This window comes from Scomber scombrus, chromosome 23, assembly GCF_963691925.1.
Source record: "Scomber scombrus chromosome 23, fScoSco1.1, whole genome shotgun sequence".
Taxonomy (NCBI): domain Eukaryota; kingdom Metazoa; phylum Chordata; class Actinopteri; order Scombriformes; family Scombridae; genus Scomber; species Scomber scombrus.
Genome location: NC_084992.1, coordinates 20,812,201 through 20,834,539, shown reverse-complemented (window position 1 = coordinate 20,834,539; position 22,339 = coordinate 20,812,201). Strand labels below are relative to the sequence as shown.

Genomic DNA, 22,339 nt, shown 5'->3' with positions numbered 1-22,339 from the left:
CCTGATTGTACGCTATGCTTGAGACGGCTGTGGCTCAGGAGGTAGAGTGGTCGTCCTCTTGGCGGTTCGATTCCCGGCTCCTCCAGTCCACATGTCGATGTGTCCTTGGGCAAGACACTTAACCCCAAGTTGCTTCCGTTGCTGTGCCAACGGTGTACGAATGTGTGTAAATGGTTAGCTTCCTCCTGATGTGCAGGTTGGCACCCTGCGTGGTAGCCCCTGCCATCAGTGTGTGAATGGGGTGAATGAGTTGTAGTGTAAAGCGCTTTGAGTGGTCAAAAAGACTAGAAAGGCGCTATATAAGTACAGTCCATTTACCGTCAACTACTACTACTAAATATATACACATAATATATTTTGCAATTTTAAATGATAGTATTCTATCAATTCATGTTGGTAAAAGAATAAAACCCACAACAAACCACCAGTAAACGCAGCATTAGGTACTTTTGTTTTTCTTTTCCACAGCCTTTGTTTGGAATAAGCCTTCATTTGTTTGAAATGTGGAAGTTCAGAGCTGCCAATATTAAAATGAAACATCATTCTATTAGAAATGAAATAAAATTATGACTGGATTTGAATGCAAATGGCCAGTTTGTAATTACATTTTCTAGTTTAGGTTGCACTTTGTCTGCCAGTATGCAAAATTACAGTTTTTATTTTATCTTCACGGTAATTTGTGTTTCTGAATATGAAAATGAAAACAGTATTTTAAGTGTTTTAAAGCAGTGCGTCATGCACACTCAAATGGAAAATGAACTTTCATTTTGATTACATTACTTAATTCTAGTATTGGCAGCCACTGACTTCCATAGAAGAGATTGTGACCTGGATTTGATTTTAATTGAGAACCAGTTTATATGAGGCAAAGTACAATTTTGGGGGGGGGGGGGGGGGGGGGGGGGGGGGGGGGGGGGGGGGGGACATAGGAGGGAGGAGGGGTTGTTGCTCTTCAAGTGCTGTGTGAAATGCAAGAAAGGTAAGAGTCGCTTTAAGAAAATAAAGAAATGATTAGAGGCTCCTAGTTCCTATTTTATGTTGTCTAGTAAAAAAAATAAAAAATAAAATAAAAAATTCTCACCCATTTATTTTCCTCCCCAGAGCCTTCATTCAAGTCAGAGATCCACAGCGGTCTGCCAGCTCCACCTCAGATGCCCCTCCCTGAAATCCCTCACCCCTGGCTGGTAAGACTTCCTGACCCCTATAACCTTTAACCTTACAGCAACACATCCCTCAAAAGCTTGAGGAGCTACAGCCAACAGGTTTTTTTTAACTTTCATATTCGGGGCCAGTATGTGAACATATGACTGTTTCCAAATGCTGTCACTTTTTTTTCCAGCTCTGCGTTTCATCTGTTTTATTGCAAATTGTGGCTGATCTGAGCTGCTGTGGTGCCAAAAAAATTTGACAATTCTCAGGTGAACAATGCAAAGTTTACTTATCGCCACGGCAACGCTGACAATGCTGGCAAGTCACTTGCAGGTCACATGGCTCTGGATTAGATTCTATTTCACAACACATTCTCTTGGTACAGTTAAAATCTGATAAAAAAAACTTCTCAGACATCCTGTATTTTTGGATCAGTATTGGTCAGTATTGATCTTGGATGTAGTAGTTTGACAAAATCTTCTTGATAAATGTGCATTTTCAGGAAATCAGGAAAGACAGAAGGGACTGAGCCAGGGCTGGCTTTTGTTATTGGTTTGATAATAATGCTGATACAATACTAGAGTTTTATTCTGATGTTAATACTTTTTTTAAATGAACAAAAGAAGCCAGTGTTCTCAAATGTGAAATGTCTAAACTGTGGATTCATCAGTTTGACTTTCTCTCAAAACACAAATTATACAGCTGCTGATACTGAGTACCAGTCTACATGGCCGGATCTACCGTACGGGCAATCTGGGCAAGTGCCCAGGGGCCCTTGAGCAGAGAGGGGCCCTCAATGATGGGGAGAAAAAAGATGTGTGTGCTTTTTTTTTATCTTGACCCATTCTCTTGATGTTGATAATTATGGTCACTGTCAGAAACCTAGTATGTCTAAAACAAAATATGGAGTTACATGTTTCCACCTGACAGCAGCATTATCCAATCAGAGTAAAATAAAAGTTGTTTGGGGGACATGAGCTTCAGTGCCCAGGGGCCCCTAGGCGTAGGTAGGTAGGTAGGTAGGTAGGTAGGTAGGTAGGTAGGTAGGTAGGAAGGTAGGTAGGTAGGTAGGTAGATAGGTAGGTAGGTAGGTAGGTAGGTAGGTAGGTAGGTAGGTAGGTAGGAAGGTAGGTAGGTAGGTAGATAGGTAGGTAGGTAGGTAGGTAGGTAGGTAGGTAGGTAGGTAGGTAGGTAGGTAGGTAGGTAGGTAAGTAGGTAGGTAGGTAGGTAGGTAGGTAGGTAGGTAGGTAGGTAGGTAGGTAAGTAGGTAGGTAGGTAGGTAGGTTTTTTGATCCCTTCAATCAACAGCAAATAAAACAGTTTGATACCCAGTACTAGAATGTAGTAGACATCCTCTATTGTCAAATTAAAACACACCTCAGTGCTTTCTAGTCACATGAATGTCAGATGTAATAATACAGTGGGACATGGTGGCCATGTGAGTGGGTGTTTTTACAAGTCACTTGTAAAGCAGTAGGAAGGCTGGTCATGGCTTCAATATGTTTTCCTGTCTCACACTGTGCCTTGTATCACCCTGACAGTCAGTGAGGATTGTAATGTCTCTATTATAACAACTTTGTGTGTGTGCGTGTGTGCTATATAGTGCGAGTGATATGAGAAGCATACGTGTATAAAAGGAACCAGCATGAGGAATAATGGAGTGTGTGTGTGTGTGTGTGTGTGTGTGTGTGTGTCGTTAGTGTCGGAGCAGATGCCTCTGATGGAAAGCAGGTGGCTGTGATGCCTCGCAAAGCCTTCGCACCATAACAATAAGCCACAACACCTTGTTCTACATCCTCTCTCTCTCTCTCTCTCTCTCTCTCTCTCTCTCTCCCTCTCTCTCTCTCTCTCTCTCTCTCACTCTCTCTCTCTCACTGAAGGCAAAATGCCTTACAGTGCAGTTTGTAATTAGAACCAGTCCACAGCCTCAGCCTCCTCCGGTGACCCCAGCGTGTGTCTGGAAATCACAGCCAAAGTTTTCCCGGAAAAATCTAGAAAAACGAGAGAGGAGGAGTGATGTCTGTGTCTCTCCTTTCAGTCTCTCCCTTCTCTGTCCTTGCACGTCCTCATAGACATTTTTCCATACTGCAATTACACCAGCTCCTCAAAAAAAAAAAAAACCTCGTGACCAGCCTCTGTCAGCAGTTTTTTCTTTGATAAACACGACCACAAGACGAGCAGTGGATTTTTTATTTTTTATTTTATTTTATTTTTTTGTTACTTGCAAAATGTGTTTTTTGTTCTTTTGACACCTGGGAACTGAAGTTTAATTTTAGCTCTTGGGTTTGATATGTGTGACACAATCATCTCAAATCAAAAGTCCATTTTCTGTATTTTTTCCTGTGCCTTCTAATGCATCTTCAGAAGTAAAAAAATCACCATTCAAACATGTTGTATTCTTCATATTCTATAAAATGTTTACTGGATCATAATATAGTGATTGTGAGTGTCCATCCACTTCCATTTTCTGCTGCTTATCCGGGGCTGGGTCGCGGTGGCATTAGTGGCTTAACAATGAAAGCCCAGACACTCCGGACACCCCGGCAACGCTCATCAGCTCCTCCTGGGGGGGATCCCAAGGCGTTCCCAGGCCAGAGGAACCCTGGAACACCTCTAAAAGGGAGGCGTCTAGGAGGCATCCTGACCAGGTGCCCAAACCACTTCAGCTGGTTCCTTTTGATGCAGAGTCCCATGGCATAAGCTTTTCCTGGGAGGCTGAGTAGTGTGATCCCCCTCTGGCCCCTCTTTTTAAAAATGGGGACCACCATCCCAGTCTGCCAGTCCAGTTTGTGAGTGTCTTTTCAAACACTCTGTCTTCCCTCCGTCCAGCGCGATGTTAAAACTTGAAGCCGACAGTGTCTCAGGGGGGGAAAAAGTCCCAGATTTCTCTCCCCGTTGCTCTTTTTCTAGGTGATGTCATTGCGTCCTCGGTTTTTCGGAGTGAAAATTGGTTTATGTTATCATAAACAGCAGGGATTGATGGCCAAACACACCCACGGCCAAGTTGTGAAACTCCAAACGTACAATAATGAAACAAGAATGAAAAATGAAAACAGTGAGAAGTCCATTAGCTGGGATGTAGCTTTTCTTGGGGGACTAGGAACACTATGATAAAGAGGAGAAATTCAAACATAATGGAGCCAATTATTACAACAATAAAACATGCAAAATGGAAATATAGCCTTATATATTTAAAAAATAAAAAAAAAATAAAAAAAAGGTTCCACAAGTAACATATGTGCAGGGTGTCCAGAATAACAGCAGTAAAGTACAATTCACATAAATACACTTGGATGGAAACCCAGCTACTGTCTTTTATTTTCTTCCAGCTCTCTGTCTCTCTCTGCTGCTGTCTCTCCACTCTGAAATTACCATTCATCACATTTCCACACTGACCTCTGGATAAGCTGTCCAGACAGAGAGAAAAAGAAAATCTGTTCTGCTTCCTCACCGCTCTTCGTTTGTATAAATTTCAGCCTGCGGGGGGAAAAAAAGGACAAAAAGATAGATGGATGGGTCAAGACGAAGAGAGAAGGGAGGAGACTGCAAAAGAGAGAGAGGAGTAAACAGGGTAGAGAGTTAAAGAAACAAAGAGGAAAGGATATTTAGTGCAGAGGAAACACTCAACCGGTGTTTAGTCGTGTTTTAATGCGCGATGCTCAGTTCATTTGTGCAATAGAATATTTTATAAAGTATCAGTCGTGAGTCACTGAGGGTGAGTAAGTGCAATAAACAGAGGAGAGAGAAGTGGTGGAAGAACGGAGGAGTATTCAGGAGGAAGAGACGGCCTTGGCCACGGTCTGTCTGTGACCCGTCAAGGCTCAGTGGCGAGCCAAACCAACACTCTGCAACACTGCAAGCCTGCGGCTTTAGAAGCTACATCAATGCTCCGTCGAACCCCAAAGCCTGTGGCAGCCATTTTGATTACTCACTGTTATAAGGAATGATTAGTTTAGTCTTGAGGATTTACAGTGTAATTGTTGATAGTGAAGTGACAGTGTTGTTGCACTAAATCATTCAAATAACATGGATTGAATGGACGTTGCCATTTACAAAGTGTTCTTTTGTGTAGTAAACACGAAAGAGGAAGTAATCAAATAGGGACCTCCATGGTGTGTTTACTTGAAGGGAAATTGTTTGTCACGAAGGTCTGTCTTCCTTTACAAGCTCTTAAATGTATGCTGCATACGGTAGCAAGAAATTAAATGAGCTAACGTTGTATTAGCAACGTTAGCATATTCAGTATTAGCACTGTAGCTGCCAATGCAAACTTTTCAGTTTGTAAAAGTGTAAAAACAAGTAGCTAACAGTGTATTAGCAATGTTAGCTAATTCTGCATTAGCACTATAGCTGCTAATGCAACATTTTCAGTTTGTAGAAGTGTAAAAAAAAAAAAAGCTAATACTGTAATAACAATGTTAGCTAATTTTGTATTAGCGCTGTAGCTGCCAATTCAACATTTTCAGCTTGGAAAGGTGTACAAAAATAGCTAACATTGCAAATACAATGTTAGCTAATTCTGTATTAGCACTGCAGCTGCCAATGCAACATTTTCAGTCTGTAGAAGTGTAAAAAAAAAAAAAAAAAAAAAGTAGCTAACGTTGTATTAGTAATGTATAAAAAAAAGTAGACATGACATTATATATTTATTGACAAAGGAGCTGTGATGTGAAGTATTCGTAGCAGCAAGAACCATTAGGTCTCACAACAAATTCAGGACAGACATCAATGTTTAGCATGCACTGCTAATGTGATGTTTTAATTTCGTTATTCCTGTGGTTTAGAAAATACATTGTCTTTTTATTAGCTAGCAATAAATGTTAGCAATAAAGAATGGGATTTTGCCGATGAATGCATTGGCTCTTTGTAAGGCATCTACAGAAATGCTGTTCTTCAAGCGTTTACATTAATACAACTTTAGTGATGGTGTTGCCTCAGGACAGAGAGCTGGACAGTCAGCTGAGCTAAAGACATGCTAGCCTTCTCACACAGTGTAGCAGGGTGTGATAGTCACATGTGTCACACTTGTTAGCTGGGGCATTAGCAAAGTGAAAAAGAAACAAATAACTGATTTGTATGCTATGACTATGTAGCTGAGAGCGAAACTTTGTTTCCCAAGGCCAGACTTGTTATTGACTCTCATACACACAAACACACACACAAACTAATATCATTAGGGATCAGGAGACACAGCAGGATGTTCACTAATCAAATAGACAACCAAGCTGGTCTGCTTTGAACTGCCCTGTGGGCTTCCCCTTTTCTGTGTGTATGTGAGTGCATTTAAAGAGGTTAATTAAGAAGTCACTGCAATACTAAATTGAATAATACAAGGCAGACATCGGACAAGCAAATGCATGCCTTGACAACAGCAAATCCTAGTGCTAAAAATACTATAGTGGCCCAAATTCGAAATGACCATGATTGTAACATTGTCCTTAACACTGCTTGTGTCCTTTTTTGGAGATGGAAAGACTTTTTCAAGAGACAAACCACATTGAATAAAACAAGGAAAGCAGATAAATCATATTTATTGGCTTTTAAATGTGATTTCCAAAGCATTCAACTGAATAACAGCTGTGGACTTCTCTCTGTTTTTTAGTCATGTACCCACACACTCTCTCATAAAGCTCTTTAAAGGGACTGATCTTGTTCAATAAAGAAGTCAGAAGACACGCTCCATACATGTTAGCCAGCAGAAAAATGGGGACGCAAAACTTTAGCAAAACACCAACTTTCTTCTAGTACTGCAAGTGGCCACAGGGACAAATTGGCAGCAAGGTGTAGGGGCTATATCCAGTTCTGTATATCCATGCTGTAGACTGGAAGGAAGAAATGCAACATTAAGGCTACTGATGACCCATGATACAACACTCTCTCAAACTAACAGGCTTATTCTGTAACATATTTATCTCTGGGTGCTTTTAGTGGATAAAATGTGACAAAGTAATGAAAAATCTCCATCACATTTTCCCAAAACCCAATTACACATCTTAAGATTGCTTGTTTTGAATGGCCAACAGCTCAAAACGCAATGTACATTTAATTTGAAAATAATATAAAAGAGTATTACGTTGTACGTTGTCATGTTTAAGAAGTTGAAAACAACAAGTCTTTGACATTTGTGCTTAATCTGTGACTTTATCGATTACCAAATTATTGTGGATTGTCTGTCAATCAATAAACAAATCATTTGAGCAGTAAAACGTTGACTTGCTCATGTAATTTCAAGGGATAATACACTATCTTGTATTATTGCCAATATGGTATATGATAATATGAAGCTGATGGATTTTTAATAAAACTTGGTGACCCTACAAACATCAGTAAATGGAGGAAGGCATTCCTCCTTGTGTTCTCATGCACAAAGGCTCTCATATGTGTGCAGGAGTTTAAATCAGTAAACTGGTAGGTTTGCTCAGACACACGTTACTGTATACATACAGAGAGAAGCTCGATCTTTTCATGTCAGTTTGATACTCTCCACACCCCTCAGCTCATAAATATCTTTAGTGATCTAAAGAAGAGGATCCCTGTACTGTTTTACAATGTGTTACGTGCCACACTCAAACACATACACATGTATTTAAGCACGCACACACCAAGGTCTGTCTCTAATTAGATCATAATGATCACTGAGTGTGACAAAATCCCTCTGAAGTTTTGTAGAACTACAAGAATCTCCCTCTTTCTCTTTTCTGTCTCTTTTCATATCCAAGATTAATGCTACACTAATATTGCTCTTTTATCTTTGGCATGAAATACATTCCTGTCGTCAATAAGCTTACTGCCTCAGCCACATGAACTGTTTCCATCCAGCTGTCAAGTAGTTTTGAGCAAAAATCCTGAAAAATAAAATGTAAATTATGTGTTTCCATTAAGCTGCACTGAAGCAAACAAAATCGACTTCCAGATGTAGAGTGGAGCTGCGTCATTGAACTGTTTTTTTCTGCAGTTTTCATACTTAATGCTTCATGCTGAAATTAACTTTAAATTCACCAGATAAAGGCCATGCAGCTGTAATGGATGTCTTGTACTGTACATGACGGAAATCATTTGAGTACATTTCTGAAGCTAATAGTCCAAATATCCAGATTAACTAGTACTCTTTCAACCGTTTTTATATTTACTTTTTCATACACCTACTTCAGTCACTTTTCGTGTGTAATCAAATGCCTCACCATGACAACTTTGAGGAGAAAGTCAGAATGTGTGCAATTTTTTAATTTTTTATTACAATTAATCCCGTCATTTTCCTATGACTTCTATTAAAGTCCGTGTAAAATAAGATTAAATATGTGTTCTGAGTTTGACACACCACAGAAAAGTGTGTTGTTAACCACCCTGCCAAATTGGAATGATTAAAAAAATCGCCAAATATATGAAATTAGGCTTCAAAGTTGTGTAAAAGTCAGCCTATTTCTCTTCTCCCGAACGCTGTGGGAGTGGCCGCCGAGTTTGCTGAAACCCCGCCCCCTACCAAGTGTCACCTGTCAATCAAAGTCACCACCTCTACCAGAAACATGGACGCTACGTCTGAGAGCTAGCTGCGGCTAGCTCGGCGGCTAACTGTAGACTGTAGTAGTAGTAGTGTTAGATATTAACAATAACTCGCCACTAGGTAGGTTAACCAATGAGGAGAGCTGACTCTCGGTCTTATATAGTAGGGGAGGGACCACGGTCACGTGGGTACCCCACTGCGTCACAGAGTACCCCTTTTTCTGATGTTACAAAACCAAAAAAGCTTCGTTATGACTCTCAAATACCCCCCCCTGGGATGTCTGACTGTGGGTCGCTTCCTCAATCCGCATTGTTTATGTTGACTGATCAAGGTCTTTGTCATTTATCACATTGTGCCTTATCAACAAACATCCCAACAATATCCCAACAATGTTGCAACTGTGATTTAGGATTGCATTAATTGTTTGGTCACAAGTTCGGTAAGCCAAAGTGCCATCTTCAATTTGCTTGTTTTCTCCTGCCACATGTTAAAACCCCCAAATATTTACAGTAATGTGAACTGGAGAGAAGCAGCACATTTTCAAATGAATTTACAGCTGAAACAGGCTGTAAATGTTTGGCTTTTCTCGCCGATTACTTCAGTACTAATGCTCTCATTTTCTAAAAAACAGTCAGTATTCCAGTCACATCATCGGTTGCATCCTGTGCATGGGCCGTGCAAGTCTCCGTTTGCTTGAGGAAAATGTGGACCAGTCCTCTTGTTGAGACACAAATTATTTCCATCTGTGTTGATGTTGGAGAGCGATGCCATCCCCTTCACCCCACGCCCACCCCTTCCTCCTCTACTCCCTCGTCTTCCCTCAAGCAGACCCTCCCTTTTCTCAGCAAGTTAACCATTTAACACGCACACAGAGGTGCGTTGCATCATGCACACACTGAAATTTCACACCATGCGTCAAGTTTGTTTGCTTTCTTTTTAGCTTTTATTGTGCATACAGTGTATGTATGTCATGGACATTTGTATACAAACCAGCCGGATTGTGTTATCCATTGCAGTCTGGGTCCCATTTGGAATTAATTTCCTCTCTTTCTCATTTTGAATCAGACAACCCCCCTTCTCCCAAGCACTTTAAAAGATAAATATAGCCGCAAGCGGTGATTGACAGGGTCCGAGCACAATGCACAGTTCTAGAAAAAGGGAGCTTGAACAGCTTGAAGAGTAGGTGAGATGAAATTGACAGTGTTTACAAGGAGGACTTGGTCACCCTTAACCCAGCTCCTTTGCCTTGGCAGATTTTGAAGGAACAAAATGACATGGGCCAATGGGATCATTTTTTGTAATTTAAATGTTGGAGATACAGTTTTTTTTTTATCAGCCTGCTTTTCGCAGATTTGAAATTTGTTCAAACAATACACATTATAGTAAGACACCGCCTTTTTTTAGGCATAGACACCTTTATTCAGAGGTAGACAGACAGGAAACATGGGATAGAGAGGGGGGTATGACATGCAGCAAAGGACCTCTGGCCGGGATTCGAACCGGGGTCAGCTGTGTACATGGCATGCGCTCTAACCACTCGACCACCTGCGTGCCATAAGATACTGAATATTACTGTGGACTCACTGTTTGACACATCTGAACACCAATTGAAATGTGGTGTCTAGTATCTAAAGAGTGTCTGGCAATTATGGTAGCATTTGATTGAAGACTTCGTGGAAATAGAGATATTGATTGATTTTTCATATTTTGAAAAATAAGAGTGAAAAACTTCTAAATTGATAATAGGTTGATATAGGCAAACCTTTGTCGCACATCAATGGATGTGCAGCTAATTATGAGATATAAATGTTTTGCATTTGTAGTCTATTGGTATAAAACGTGGGAATGATCCACAGAATGTCATAAAGAGCAGACATATTAGATGATGCATTGGCAAGATACAAGACATCTACTGTACTTCAGAATTTTGATGAAAATTGATCAGCTAATATTGAAATCGAAATGGATTGACGTATTGAAATATATTTAACGCCTAAGATCAGTGAAAGCTGTAGATGATCCTAACTAAGTTTGGTGGCAAGTAGCCAAGACCAGGAGAGCAAAGATGCAAATGACTTGAGAGAATTTGGACTCTAAGCCAAGCTGTTTTCGCGATAAACGCAAAGACTTAAACTTGATTTTTACAGTGCCACCTTGAGGTCAATTTTATGTTTCCAATACGGTACACATGAAGTCTAAACTCATTCTTATGTATTGTAAGGTATTACTGGTGGTTCTTTCTTCTTTGAACCCACCATCTTCTCAAAGCATTTCTTACCCACTGCAAGTCATTGCATTCCATGTTGGTGGCTGTAGAAAAAGAAACACTAAATTTGGAACAAATATAAGTCTGTTGTATTTTGCCAGACCAAATGTTTTCTGGCCTAAAGGGGAAACACATCGTTGCAAATAAATGTGTCACTGTGCTGTGTCAAGCTACGGAGTGCGTGCATGGCAAGAGTTGGCTCGTTATGAGACGATTTTTGTTGAATCAGTCTTGCTTTAGAAATGATTTGCTGAGACTTGTGGTGAAACCATGCTTGGGATTGACGCATAGTTACTCTGTCTCAATTGGTCTTAAAAACATCCCCTTTAACCTGAAAACTTTGAGGGCAGAGTATGAGTGGGGGAAATTAGAGAGGTCAGAAGAGTTCAAAAAAGTGGGTAAGTGAACAATTCACATCAAAAAAAGGTCAAATAGAGCCCTTCAAGGAGGGAAATGGTGCCTTGCTAGCTAGCAGAGAAGAAGTTCCTGAGATGGGAGTTCCAGATATGAGCTGTTTCACAGCGTTGACATATGGGAAATAATAACGTATCATACCAGAGGCTTAAAATATAAGGAAACTTATTGTATGCTAGTAATAACCAAAAGAAAAAAATAGGATAAATGTACAGTACCAGTCAAAAGTTTGGACACACTTTTTCATTGATGTGAATGAGAAAGTGTGTTCAAACTTTTGTCAAAAGTTTGGACACACTTTTTCATTGATGTGAATGAGAAAGTGTGTTCAAACTTTTGACTGGTACTGTATAATTTTCAGAAAAAAATGTATTTAGTTAATTGACACCACCTGGCAGCTGTGGCTTAAGGGGTAGAGTAGTCATCCACCAATCGGAAGATTGGCGGTTGGATTCCTGGCTCCTCCAGTCCACATGTCGATGTTGGGTATCAACCTTGGGCAAGATACTTAAATTACCAAGATGGTTGCACCAATGGTGTGTGAATGATGTGAATGTTAGTTCCCTTCTGATGAGCAGGTTGGCCCCCCCTGGTGGTAGCCCCTGCCTTCAGTGTATGAATGTGTGTGAATGGCTGAATGAGACATGTAGTGTAAAAGCACTTTGAGTGGTCAAAAAGACAAAAGTACAGAAAAGTGCAGTCCATTTGCTATTTACAAATCTGTCCACATTGCTTAAAAAAATGCTAAAGTAGTTATATGATTAATGGGAGGGGTAGTCTGATTGGCTGGAAAGACGTCATATGAAAAGAAATGCATAAACACAGACCTATACTATTTTGATCATGTCGGGAAAATAATTGAATAAGATAGCCTAAACTGATTACAACTATTAATAGTAAGTGTCACAAAATGATCAAATTATTGTACATTATGGGACTTTTGGCTTTACTTTTGATTGTTTTGATCATATATCGTACAGAAGGCAAAATGTTATACAAATACAATAATTATCGTACATCTGGAAACGCTGCTGCTCTGTGAAATGTCGTCTTTCTTTAAAGACCTCAACGACTTTAAAAAATATATACCCACGGCTATTTCCGAGTTTAAGGGGGATTTATGGAAAGAATTGAAGGAAGAGTAGAGAACATTGAACAGAAACTTAACTAGAGGCTATCTGAGGTCAGGGCGACACTCCACAAGCTCAAGGCAAGGCTATCACCAAGGTGGAGGAGTGCATTTCAGATGTGGAAACTAGCAGCGATGTAACCAGAGAGGCCCTGCTGTGTCTGCTAAAAGAACAACGCTGGCTCCGTGAAAAAGTGACCGATCTGGAAAGCAGATCCACAAGAAAAAACATTCGGATTTACGGTGTGCCTGAGGACTCCAAGGGCAATGATTAAGTTTGTGGAAAATTTGCTGACTACGGAGCTCCCCTTACCCGACAGTATGTCCCGGCAAATTCAACGCTCTGACACAGAAGCCAGGACACGATGCTACTCCAAGGTCTATCATTATAAACTCCCTGCAGCTTGATGTTACATAAAGTGTCCTAAAGTTGGCTTGGAAAAAGAAAGTTAACATAAATAACCAGCAGATTTTCTGTGACAATGATTATGCCTGTGAGGTGATGGAGAAGCACAGAGTCTATGGGAGAATTTTAAAAGTGCTCAAAGAGGAAGCATTTACTTCCAAACTCCATTCACAAGAATTGAAATCCACTGGAGACCATGGACCTACAAGGACGTAAAGGAGCTGAGCGTGCCAGGATTCCAGGTGGCCACCGTTGAAGAGGACCTGGGCTCCAGCAAGGAGGAAAACATACTAAAGGTGTTTCCATGGCTACATGCAGAAAACCAGGGATGGAGGAAAATAAATGCAGGCATGAGTGAGAGAAACGCTTCAGGAGTTCAGGAGACCACTTCTACATTTAGAACCATCCAAAACCTGGAGTTTGGACACAAGAACCCAATAGATCCTAAGATTAAAGTAGAAGCAATGAAGAAAAGAAAATAGATTGATGAAATATATACACAAGAAATCCAAAAGAAACTGATATACACTAAACAACTAAAACTGATTATACACAGAAGCTTTTGAAAAAAATGTGTATCCTATAATAACGTGGATCTATCATATTGGGCTTTCACATGGTTTATTTTCTGTGGCTTCAGAAAGCCACAGCTCTGATTACCGGCTATGCTCATGCTTATGGTTTTATTATCGAGTACAAAAAAATCTGAAACATAAATATATTTTGGTGGAAACAACTCATGCAAGGACTTGAATATATTTTCAGTAGTCTTCGTTATTTAACTATTACGCACATCATTTAGCCATTTATAGTTGCCCCTATGCAGTTTCCAAATCATCAAATTTTATCCTTAGTAAGAATATCCCCTTGCATTTTGACTATTCAGTGACTCCCAGTGTTCTATGCATGTGGGCACTGTCATCTTGGACAAGACCACTCCCATCAGCATAGAAATGCTTCATTATAGGACAAAGGTGATCACTTAAATTTCAAATTTGTGTTGATTTGCAGTGGGGAAAAATACGAAATTTGCTTTTGGGAGTTCGTCGCAGGGCATGTTTTGGTCTCTACTTGGTGCTGATGAATCTGTTTTCTTACTTTACGTGATTCCTCTGTGGGATTCCCCTACTCTGCAGCTCGGTCAACCACAGCAAAGCATTCAGTGACATCAGCACTATTGCGTCATTGACTCAAGAGAAGAAATGAGGTTGCTTAATAGATCATATTGGGAGGCGTCACACTTTTGTCACTGAGGCAACCAAACAAGTGGCAAATTGGAGATTGATTAACTGCAGTCAGCGGCGGGACCTCACTAAGTGACACATGCCCACAGGCTGGTTAATCCTGAGGGCGAGAACAGTTTCAGTCTACTTATACTTTGGAAAAAATCTCCACTGAGAAACTGGAGCATGGATGGAAAACCTATTTCACAGCTTTTTTTCACCACTTAAGTGCTTTTGAAGGCTTTTTACAATGCCAGGACTTTTTTCCTGACACATGATGTGATCTGAGTGACAAAGCACTGAGGGAAGCTGTTTCTTTAGGCTGGTAGAGAACTAACAAAAATTGAAGACTGAATCAGGAGTGATTGAAACATATGCATTTGAATAAAGGTTTTAGTAATGGATTAACTTGTCAGTACCACCTTTAATGGGTAAGGTGTCTATTCATTCTATCTGTGAAATAATAAGTGTCTGGTGAGCTACTCCATGTTAATGTGGTGGTGTGATTACATAAAGACAGGAAAATTGGAACAAATTAAGAAACAAATGGAAATACAAGCTATTACTGTAACAGAAATAAATGAGCAGTTTGTCTGGAGAAAGCTGGAGTTAACAATAATGGCACACAAAGAAAAAAATGTCTGGATTTTTAAACTTTAAACAGTGAGGCTGACAACTGCATAAGAAATGTACTGATTGTGACGTTACGCATAGACTTCTAAAGGAATGATGTGAATCCTGGTGGTTCACCATTTACTGGCCTCTAGTCAGCTGCCGAAGCATAAAAATCCATATTTGGGCAATGGGGCATAGCCTAGGTAGAAATGGAGAAGGGTTTAGCAAGCAAGCAGCAACCACTATGGTTAAGTTTCATGGCCTGAAAATGCATCAATCAAGCAAACACACCATGCACTCTTTGGAAGAGGTGTCGGGTGGGGGCTCTTCTATGACTTTATACTGACGTTTAAAATTCAACACATGTAAATGTAAAAGAAAACCTATATTGGCAACACTTTTTTTCAATGAACTGAACTGTACTCATCTGCCAAACGGTGCTGAAATTTTTTTTGTCGGTGTCACCATAAGATGTGTCATTTAAGTATATCTGAAATATTCTGGTGTGGAATACATAGTGGAAAACGAGGCAGAACCTATAACCAAGACCTCACAGATTCTTACAATAAGTGCTAATGGGAGGTTCCAGGTACTTAAGATCTCTTAGTGGATTAGGGTTGTCAGTATACAATATACCTTAATGTGTTTCACTCATAATATATGATCAGTACATTATCTTTGATTGATGCCTGCTGTAGGTGACTGAATGCTGTAAATGTATGTTGTGTTTCTGCATTAGCGCATGAGTCCCTCCATGGGGCTACCCCCTTAGTGATGTTATAATAGACTGGTTCCATTCCAGTATGTACAGTACCTACTTTTTAACACATGGCTCCCTTCCAGTTAAAGCAGGGCCACCCCACCCCACCCCACCAGATCCTACCGGCTCCCACCGGCTGCTGCTGACCCACATTTACACCTCATTGTGAGGTGAGAGAAATGCAGGAAACACCCAACCCAGTCTCACTCTTCAGTTATTTTTTCAGCTCAGCCAGCAAGCAGGCACGTCCGCCAGTAACTGCACTCTGGTGAATGCACCTGTCCAGCAAAATACACACTTAAGCAGCCAGCCTGAGGAAGGAAGGAGGGAAAGTGATTGAGGGGAAGGGAAGAATAGAGTTTAAAATGGTAGCTGTGAGAAAGGTTTTTTGTTTTTTCGGAGGTAACACTAGCATGGGTGGTTCATGTATAAACAGAGAGGTGGAACACTTAGATGTGTATCGCAGGGGTTGGCAGGTCCAGAGCTTGGACGAGGCCTCGAGTCCTGCGGAGAGGGGAATTTTAGAGAGATTTAGTGTGTGTGTATCTGTGTGTTAGTCTAGTTTGTCTTTTGTTTCCTTGTTTCTTTCCAGACCAACGCTTTTGTACGTGTGAATGTTGGAGGTAACACTAGCATGGGTGGTTCATGTATAAACAGCAAGGTGGAACACTTAGATATGTATCGCAGGGGTTGGCAGGTCCAGAGCTTGGACGAGGCCTCGAGTCCTGCTTAGAGAGGAATTTTAGAGATATTTAGTGTGTGTGTGTGTGTGTGTGTTAGTCTAGTTTGTCTTTTATTTCCTTGTTTCTTTCAAGACCAGTATGGATGTGTGTATGGTGTAAAAGAGGGCTCTTATGTAAAGGGTGTGCGTTGGCTAATCAGCTGGCATCCGGATTAAGTTCCTCTCCCACACAATGAGGCTTTCAGTAGTGCTGCTGGACAGCTGCCACTGTTGCAACCACCATAATGTATTCTGTGGTTTGTTAATCACAATATTTCAACTGATAACCCAGATTCATATATACAGAGTGTCTGAGATGATTGAATGTTAGTGTATATGAATAGCCAACAGCAGACTATAGTTTTTACAAGAAGATTCATTTAAAACACAACTTAAGTGACCATAATATTCCATGAAAACTTGCATGTATGGTATACACACTGTTGCAATACAATTTTACAAGTTATCTTCCTTTGGAGATCCAGTACAAGCTGTAAAATTTCAACAATTTCTCTGTCTTTTACAAGCTAGTTGTCTGAAGGTTATCTTGGAACAAAGGCAGGCCATGTTGGGTCAACCTGCAGGCTAATGGGCTACTATCACTACAGCCTTTTGCCTTTTGTGCTTTCATCTTTTTTCTGCAATCTGGCATCCATTTATAAGTCATTGCCTTAGCTTGACCTCATGCATAAGCTTTGAAGAATGTATGGGGGAAGGGGATATCTGTCCAAACTATGTCCCATGTGTCTTTCCCATGTCTTTCTCTTTTTATTGAAGATGGTTAGACAAGGATTGTAGTCATAATTGAAAACTTTTCAAAGGTTTGGAGGTGTGCTGATACTGCAACAGCTGATCTGAAGAATTTGGGCAGTCTTTTTTCATCTGCGCATTATCGGGAAACAAGACAGAACACATGTGTGCTTGAATAATGGGTGGCAGTAGCTTTGGAAATGAGAGGGGGAGTTGGGAACAGCTGCAATAATCTGGTCAAGGAAAAAGCAAATTTCGCCCTCCATCAAATAACTACCATTCAGGTGACCTCGAGCAAAACACTTGACCTCCGGTTGTAGAAGCGCAATGGTGACCAGAGGCTGACAGTAGAAGACTGTGGTTGGACTGTGCAGCTCCCAGATGTGAATGTGTATAACTGTGAGGCAGGGTGGTGCTGGAAAAGAGCGCAGGCCTCAGCAAAATACCCCTCTTTGGATAAATAAAGCTTTGAGCAAACCTTAAAAAGAGCTTTCACAGATAATCCTTACCTTGTGGGAGCTGAAGGTATTTTCATTAACAGCCATGTATCCTTCAAATGGAAGTAGTAGTTGTCTTAAATGATAGAAATTACAGACTAAGTCTTATCATTTCTCATGAAGTCATTCACTGTCATAAACCAAATTTCTTCCAAATATCCCCCCAAGCCCTTTTGCTTCTTTTAGGGACCTGTATATTTTGTACCACAGCATTGAATACGTGTTTTTGTATTCTTATAGAAATGTAAGGGTATTGACCAAAATATACTGGTGCATCATTAGTACCCTAATAGCTTTGTTGGAATAGGAGGAACTGATTTAAACAGCTGAATGTATGTTGGATGTTCTGCTTTGACTTTAGCTCGCCAAACTGCTTGAATGCACCGGGGGGAGTCTCAATTGACATCTGTCTTTACGTTATATAAAAGAGACTTGTACCTTTGTCTTTTTATATCAAAGAAGCAGATAAGCAGATATTTTGTTACACAGTTATTCATCATTTGCACTGATGATTCAACCAGGATAGTTTCAGGCCCATGCAAGCCCAGGAACTGTCGGATGTATCAATTCTTCAATAGATGAAATAAAGCTAAATCGATATAAAAACCAACACGTTTTATTTTTACATTCTGTGCTTTTTTCTGTACTATAGGTTTTTTTTTTATCCATTTAACATCAGTGGATGTTTCTCTGTATGTTTTACTATTATGTTCTTAGATATATTTCTTGTTCCCTGTGGCTGTCTTACCATGTCTTTAATGCATGTGGAATGTTTTTTTATGGATGCAGAATGGGTGGAAGCCCATTCCAAATGTCCTGCAATGTGGGACAATAAAGTGAATCTTGAATCTTGAGTCTCCTAAAATTGTCAGTGAACCTTAAAAACACCCTTCCCAGAACGCAGCCATAGCAAGGTATTTGTACTATTTTATGTACACTCTACCATATCATTTGCTGTCCAGTAGCATAACAAATGAAGTACAATTTTTTTAAATATAGTTTGTATGTAAAGGTGACATGGTCATTCATCAATGCAATACTGACCAAGTTACTGGTTACGAGTCAAACTGGTTTCATTCCAGCAATGTTTGCTGTCCAAAAATATTTTAAGTTTGGCTTTAGCTAGAAAAATATGTGCCATTACCCAATGTAAGGTAATTTGCCAAGAATCATGGGAAAATGCAGTTTTTCCTTTCCAAAGCCTTTCCGAAGGGAGTGGCTTTCCTGTGTCCACTCAGTTTATCCATTCCAGCATCCCATTGGCACCATGGTCGAAACATTTATTCGTGTCCAGTCCTCCTACGCAGGGCAAAAATGGATACTTGGCATAAATGTTTGGATGTAAGTTTCAGGGCCAGAGCAGCAGACAAACCTCCCACTCCAAGTATCCAAACCAAGGTCAGGACTTCTTTACCACTACCTAATTACACATTATGACTGTGGAATTCTGACATTTCTGATCTGCATCCATGCACATGACCTGTACATACTGCTCTACTTATGGTTGTAACAGTATTTCCTCTGGAAATGTATTCTTGTCAGGGAGGAACAGCAATGAGACCCTGACATGACATGTTCATTGCATGTCTGACAGATTTTGGTTCATGATGGTCAGTTTTTCTTTGTTTTCATTTTCCACTTTGGCAAGAACATTTCTCCAGCAAACAAAAAGACAAAAACAAGTAGTACATTCATTCCATCATGTCATTTAAAAAAAGGGCAACACACATTTTTATTTGGCGGACAGCTTGTTGAAACTGTAGAAGGTTTCAGATAGCTTGGAGCGGTCCTGGACTGCCGTCTGAAAATCTCTGAAAATAATCATATGCCTTCAAGCTTTTCTTTAAATTTGAAGCTGAGCAACCTGAATGAAAGCAAGGCCATGGACATCCTGAAATATAGTTTTCATACTTTATCCCCTCAGTGTTAGCTCCCAAAGTCTAGGAGGTTATATTGAGAGCCTTTGGAAGCATTTTATTTCATGTGAAAAACAGCTTTTCAGACTTTAAAAAAACTGAGCTACAAATCTGTTTCAATGTTTTAATGTAAACTGCGTTTTAACTTTGTTTTGTTTTATATATTATTATATCTTCGGTTCATTGAGCTACACATAATCTACTATTGGGAATACCCAAAGAAAAAGTTAGACAGTGGCTAGTTCAATATTTTGTCCATAATTTTCTTTTTTTCTGAAAGTTACATTAGAAGCTTAATATGGCTCTCATGTGTGTCCACTAAGTATGAAGCTAAAGACAACAGATAATTAGCTTAGCTTAGCATAACGACTGGAAACAGGGAAACAGCTAGTCTGGCTCTGTCCAAAGGTCAAAAATCTGCCAACCAACACTTCTAAATTGATAAATTAACATGCAATATTGTTTATTTAATTGTTAAAAAAAAAAAAAAAAAAAAAAAAAGATGTAAAAATGACAAGTTGTGATTTATTGGGATGCTGTAGCTATTTATTGACCTCCTGGAGTCTCTGTTCGTTTCCACGCAAAGATAATTCAAATTCATTATAATGAAATCTCTTTTAATGTAAACTTGGTTGTGAATATTTAGAAGCTTGACTGGCGAGTTAACATCTGTAGTTAGTAGGTTTCTGCTGTATGGATAAAGTGAGCTGAGATCTGTGAAGCACTGAAAATCCCGAGCTAGACTGCAGTGAAACGTGGACCTTTGCATGTTGGTGATTACGCAGTGTGTGTTTACGGTCAGCAGAGGGGCGGTATGCATTGTGACCGCAATGAACTCCTGTTAGCTTCAGTGTGTTGCAGCATAATCGATCTGCAGATCTCTCGTGTGATACGGCCAAGCTGTTGTTTTGGGGAGTGCAAGCATACGCGCATCTGTATACAAGTGTGTGTGTGTGTGTGTGTATGTGTGTGTATGCAGTGTATGCAAACACACTTTCCTCAACCCCAGTGCCTCCAAACTTTGAGTCACCACATAGCAAAGCAATGGAATCACATTCTCTGGAGTGTAGTGTAATGTATTCTGCTGCACTCAGGGAAAAATGCTTCCCCAAACAATCGTCTTCTGCATGATTATTAATGGTATTATTGTTGACTCAAAGTTTGCTAAAGGAAGTCATTGTGATGTGAGATATGAAGCTACAGACCTCATATCAACAATCCTCCTCCACCAACGCAAACAAGTCCAGTTTCACATCCACTTCTCAGACCTGATATTCTGATATTCTTCTATTGTTTCACCGTTGAGGTTGAGTGCTTGTGTTCTTTTCAGTTCTCTGCCTTTTTTTCCTTCTGTCTTCCTCTCTGGGGGGATTTTTTCTTCTTCTTTTGGGCTGGGATAGGGAGGAGAGTACTAGCGGCCATGGAGTTTAGCAGGGCAATGTATCCCAGCCAAGAAATGAGTTCACCGAACCGCTGTTTCCCCCTAAGGAGATGCGATAAGGTTTTTCTGCTAGAAGCCTGGCTCGCCACTTGCCTTATGGATGAAAAGAGAAGAAATGGGAGGAAGAAGAAGAGGATTTGCAAAAAGGAGGGGATGTATTGAGTGAGACAAAAGAAAGACTACAAAGAAACACAACTTTGCTTTGTGCATGGCGAACCAAAAATGCCACAGATGACTTTTTCATTAGGAAGTCATTCATCATTTCACTGAGTCTTAAAAATCAAGTTTGTAGAAAACAGCTAGATTCTAGATGACTTGTGGAGATGGATCTATTTTGTGCAACAGTAAAAAAAAAAGACAGATGTATAGTGACGAAAGGAAGACTATAGGGAGAAGGAAAACGTGTGAGAAAACAAACTGAGGGTCAGGTCAGGGAGTTTTAAACATTTTAATGGATTGTTGGGCGAATGGTGTTGTAGGCCTGGTATTTATCAGTGTTTATCTTTCATCTCCTTCCATCTTTCATTCTTAAGGGCTTGACCTCAACGTATTACTAAAAGTACAGAGCTGGTGCTAATATTAACAAATGGGACAGTACCTCATGTGTGATTTAACACAAGTAATGGCACAAGTGGGGTTTTTGTAGATGTTGACAGGTAAAAATGGAAATCTCAGGAAATGAACGGAAATTTGTGGATTTGACAAATTATTTCATTCATTTTAAAATACTGGACCCTTTAGGCTCTATGTCCATCTCCACCCCAAAGTCAGCACTGCACATGCTGAGGAAAACCATGTGACGGGTTGTAGCGTTGATGCAGCAGAGCTTTCAAAAGCACTTATTTCACCGGGCGAGATGGGATTCTTGGGATGTAACTTCTTAACATAATTTAAGATTAGAATTTTGATCATGTGATAACAAGTGGTCATAAATGGTGGGAGTTACAACCACTTCTTATAATGTAAAGAAAGGTTCTGTACTTGGGGATCCCGCCTTAGCAAGTTGCATTCACTGAAGAGGGCCAGGGGAAAGGGTTGAAAACTCTAGAAAAAAGGCTAATGAATATTCCCCGACTCTAAAATAATTTATCACAGATATGTCAACAATAAATCCTCCCACTCACAGACTACTTCTTTCCAAGCACATTTTCAAACTCATTAAATGTCAACATCAACTACATGGAGTATCCTTCCAAATAAATAACCAAAGGATAATAAATAACTTGTAGAAAAATCCCCAAATTCTAACATTTAGTAATGTGTTTCAGGCCAAAAGGAATAAAAATGTAAATGAAAGGTCATCTTTGAAAAAAATGGCAAATGTAGTAGTGTCTCTAATAAATTAGCCTTTCTCTTGGCATTCTTTTGATATGCTTGTTCAAACAAAATTTCAAAGTTCTCTTTCATTACAGCAACATCATAATTATGGCAGAATGACTGTGATGTTAGACTGTCCACTTTGAAGGTGCAGTGACACATACTTTCTACCCTTTAAAGAAGTTCGCCATTGAAGCCCGCCGCCAGCTTTTATGAATGTTCCACGTTGCTACA

At 40.0% G+C, this 22,339-nt stretch overlaps 1 protein-coding gene across 1 annotated transcript in view; it reads left to right on the top strand.

Annotated features, from left to right (window-relative positions):
* The window catches only part of afap1 (actin filament associated protein 1), a 65,683-nt gene that overhangs the window by 17,868 nt on the left and 25,476 nt on the right, over window positions 1-22,339 (top strand). The window contains exon 3 of the mRNA XM_062444331.1: window positions 1,102-1,184. Within this exon, the coding sequence (XP_062300315.1) occupies window positions 1,102-1,184 (83 nt within the window). The remainder of the gene's footprint in view (window positions 1-1,101; window positions 1,185-22,339) is intronic.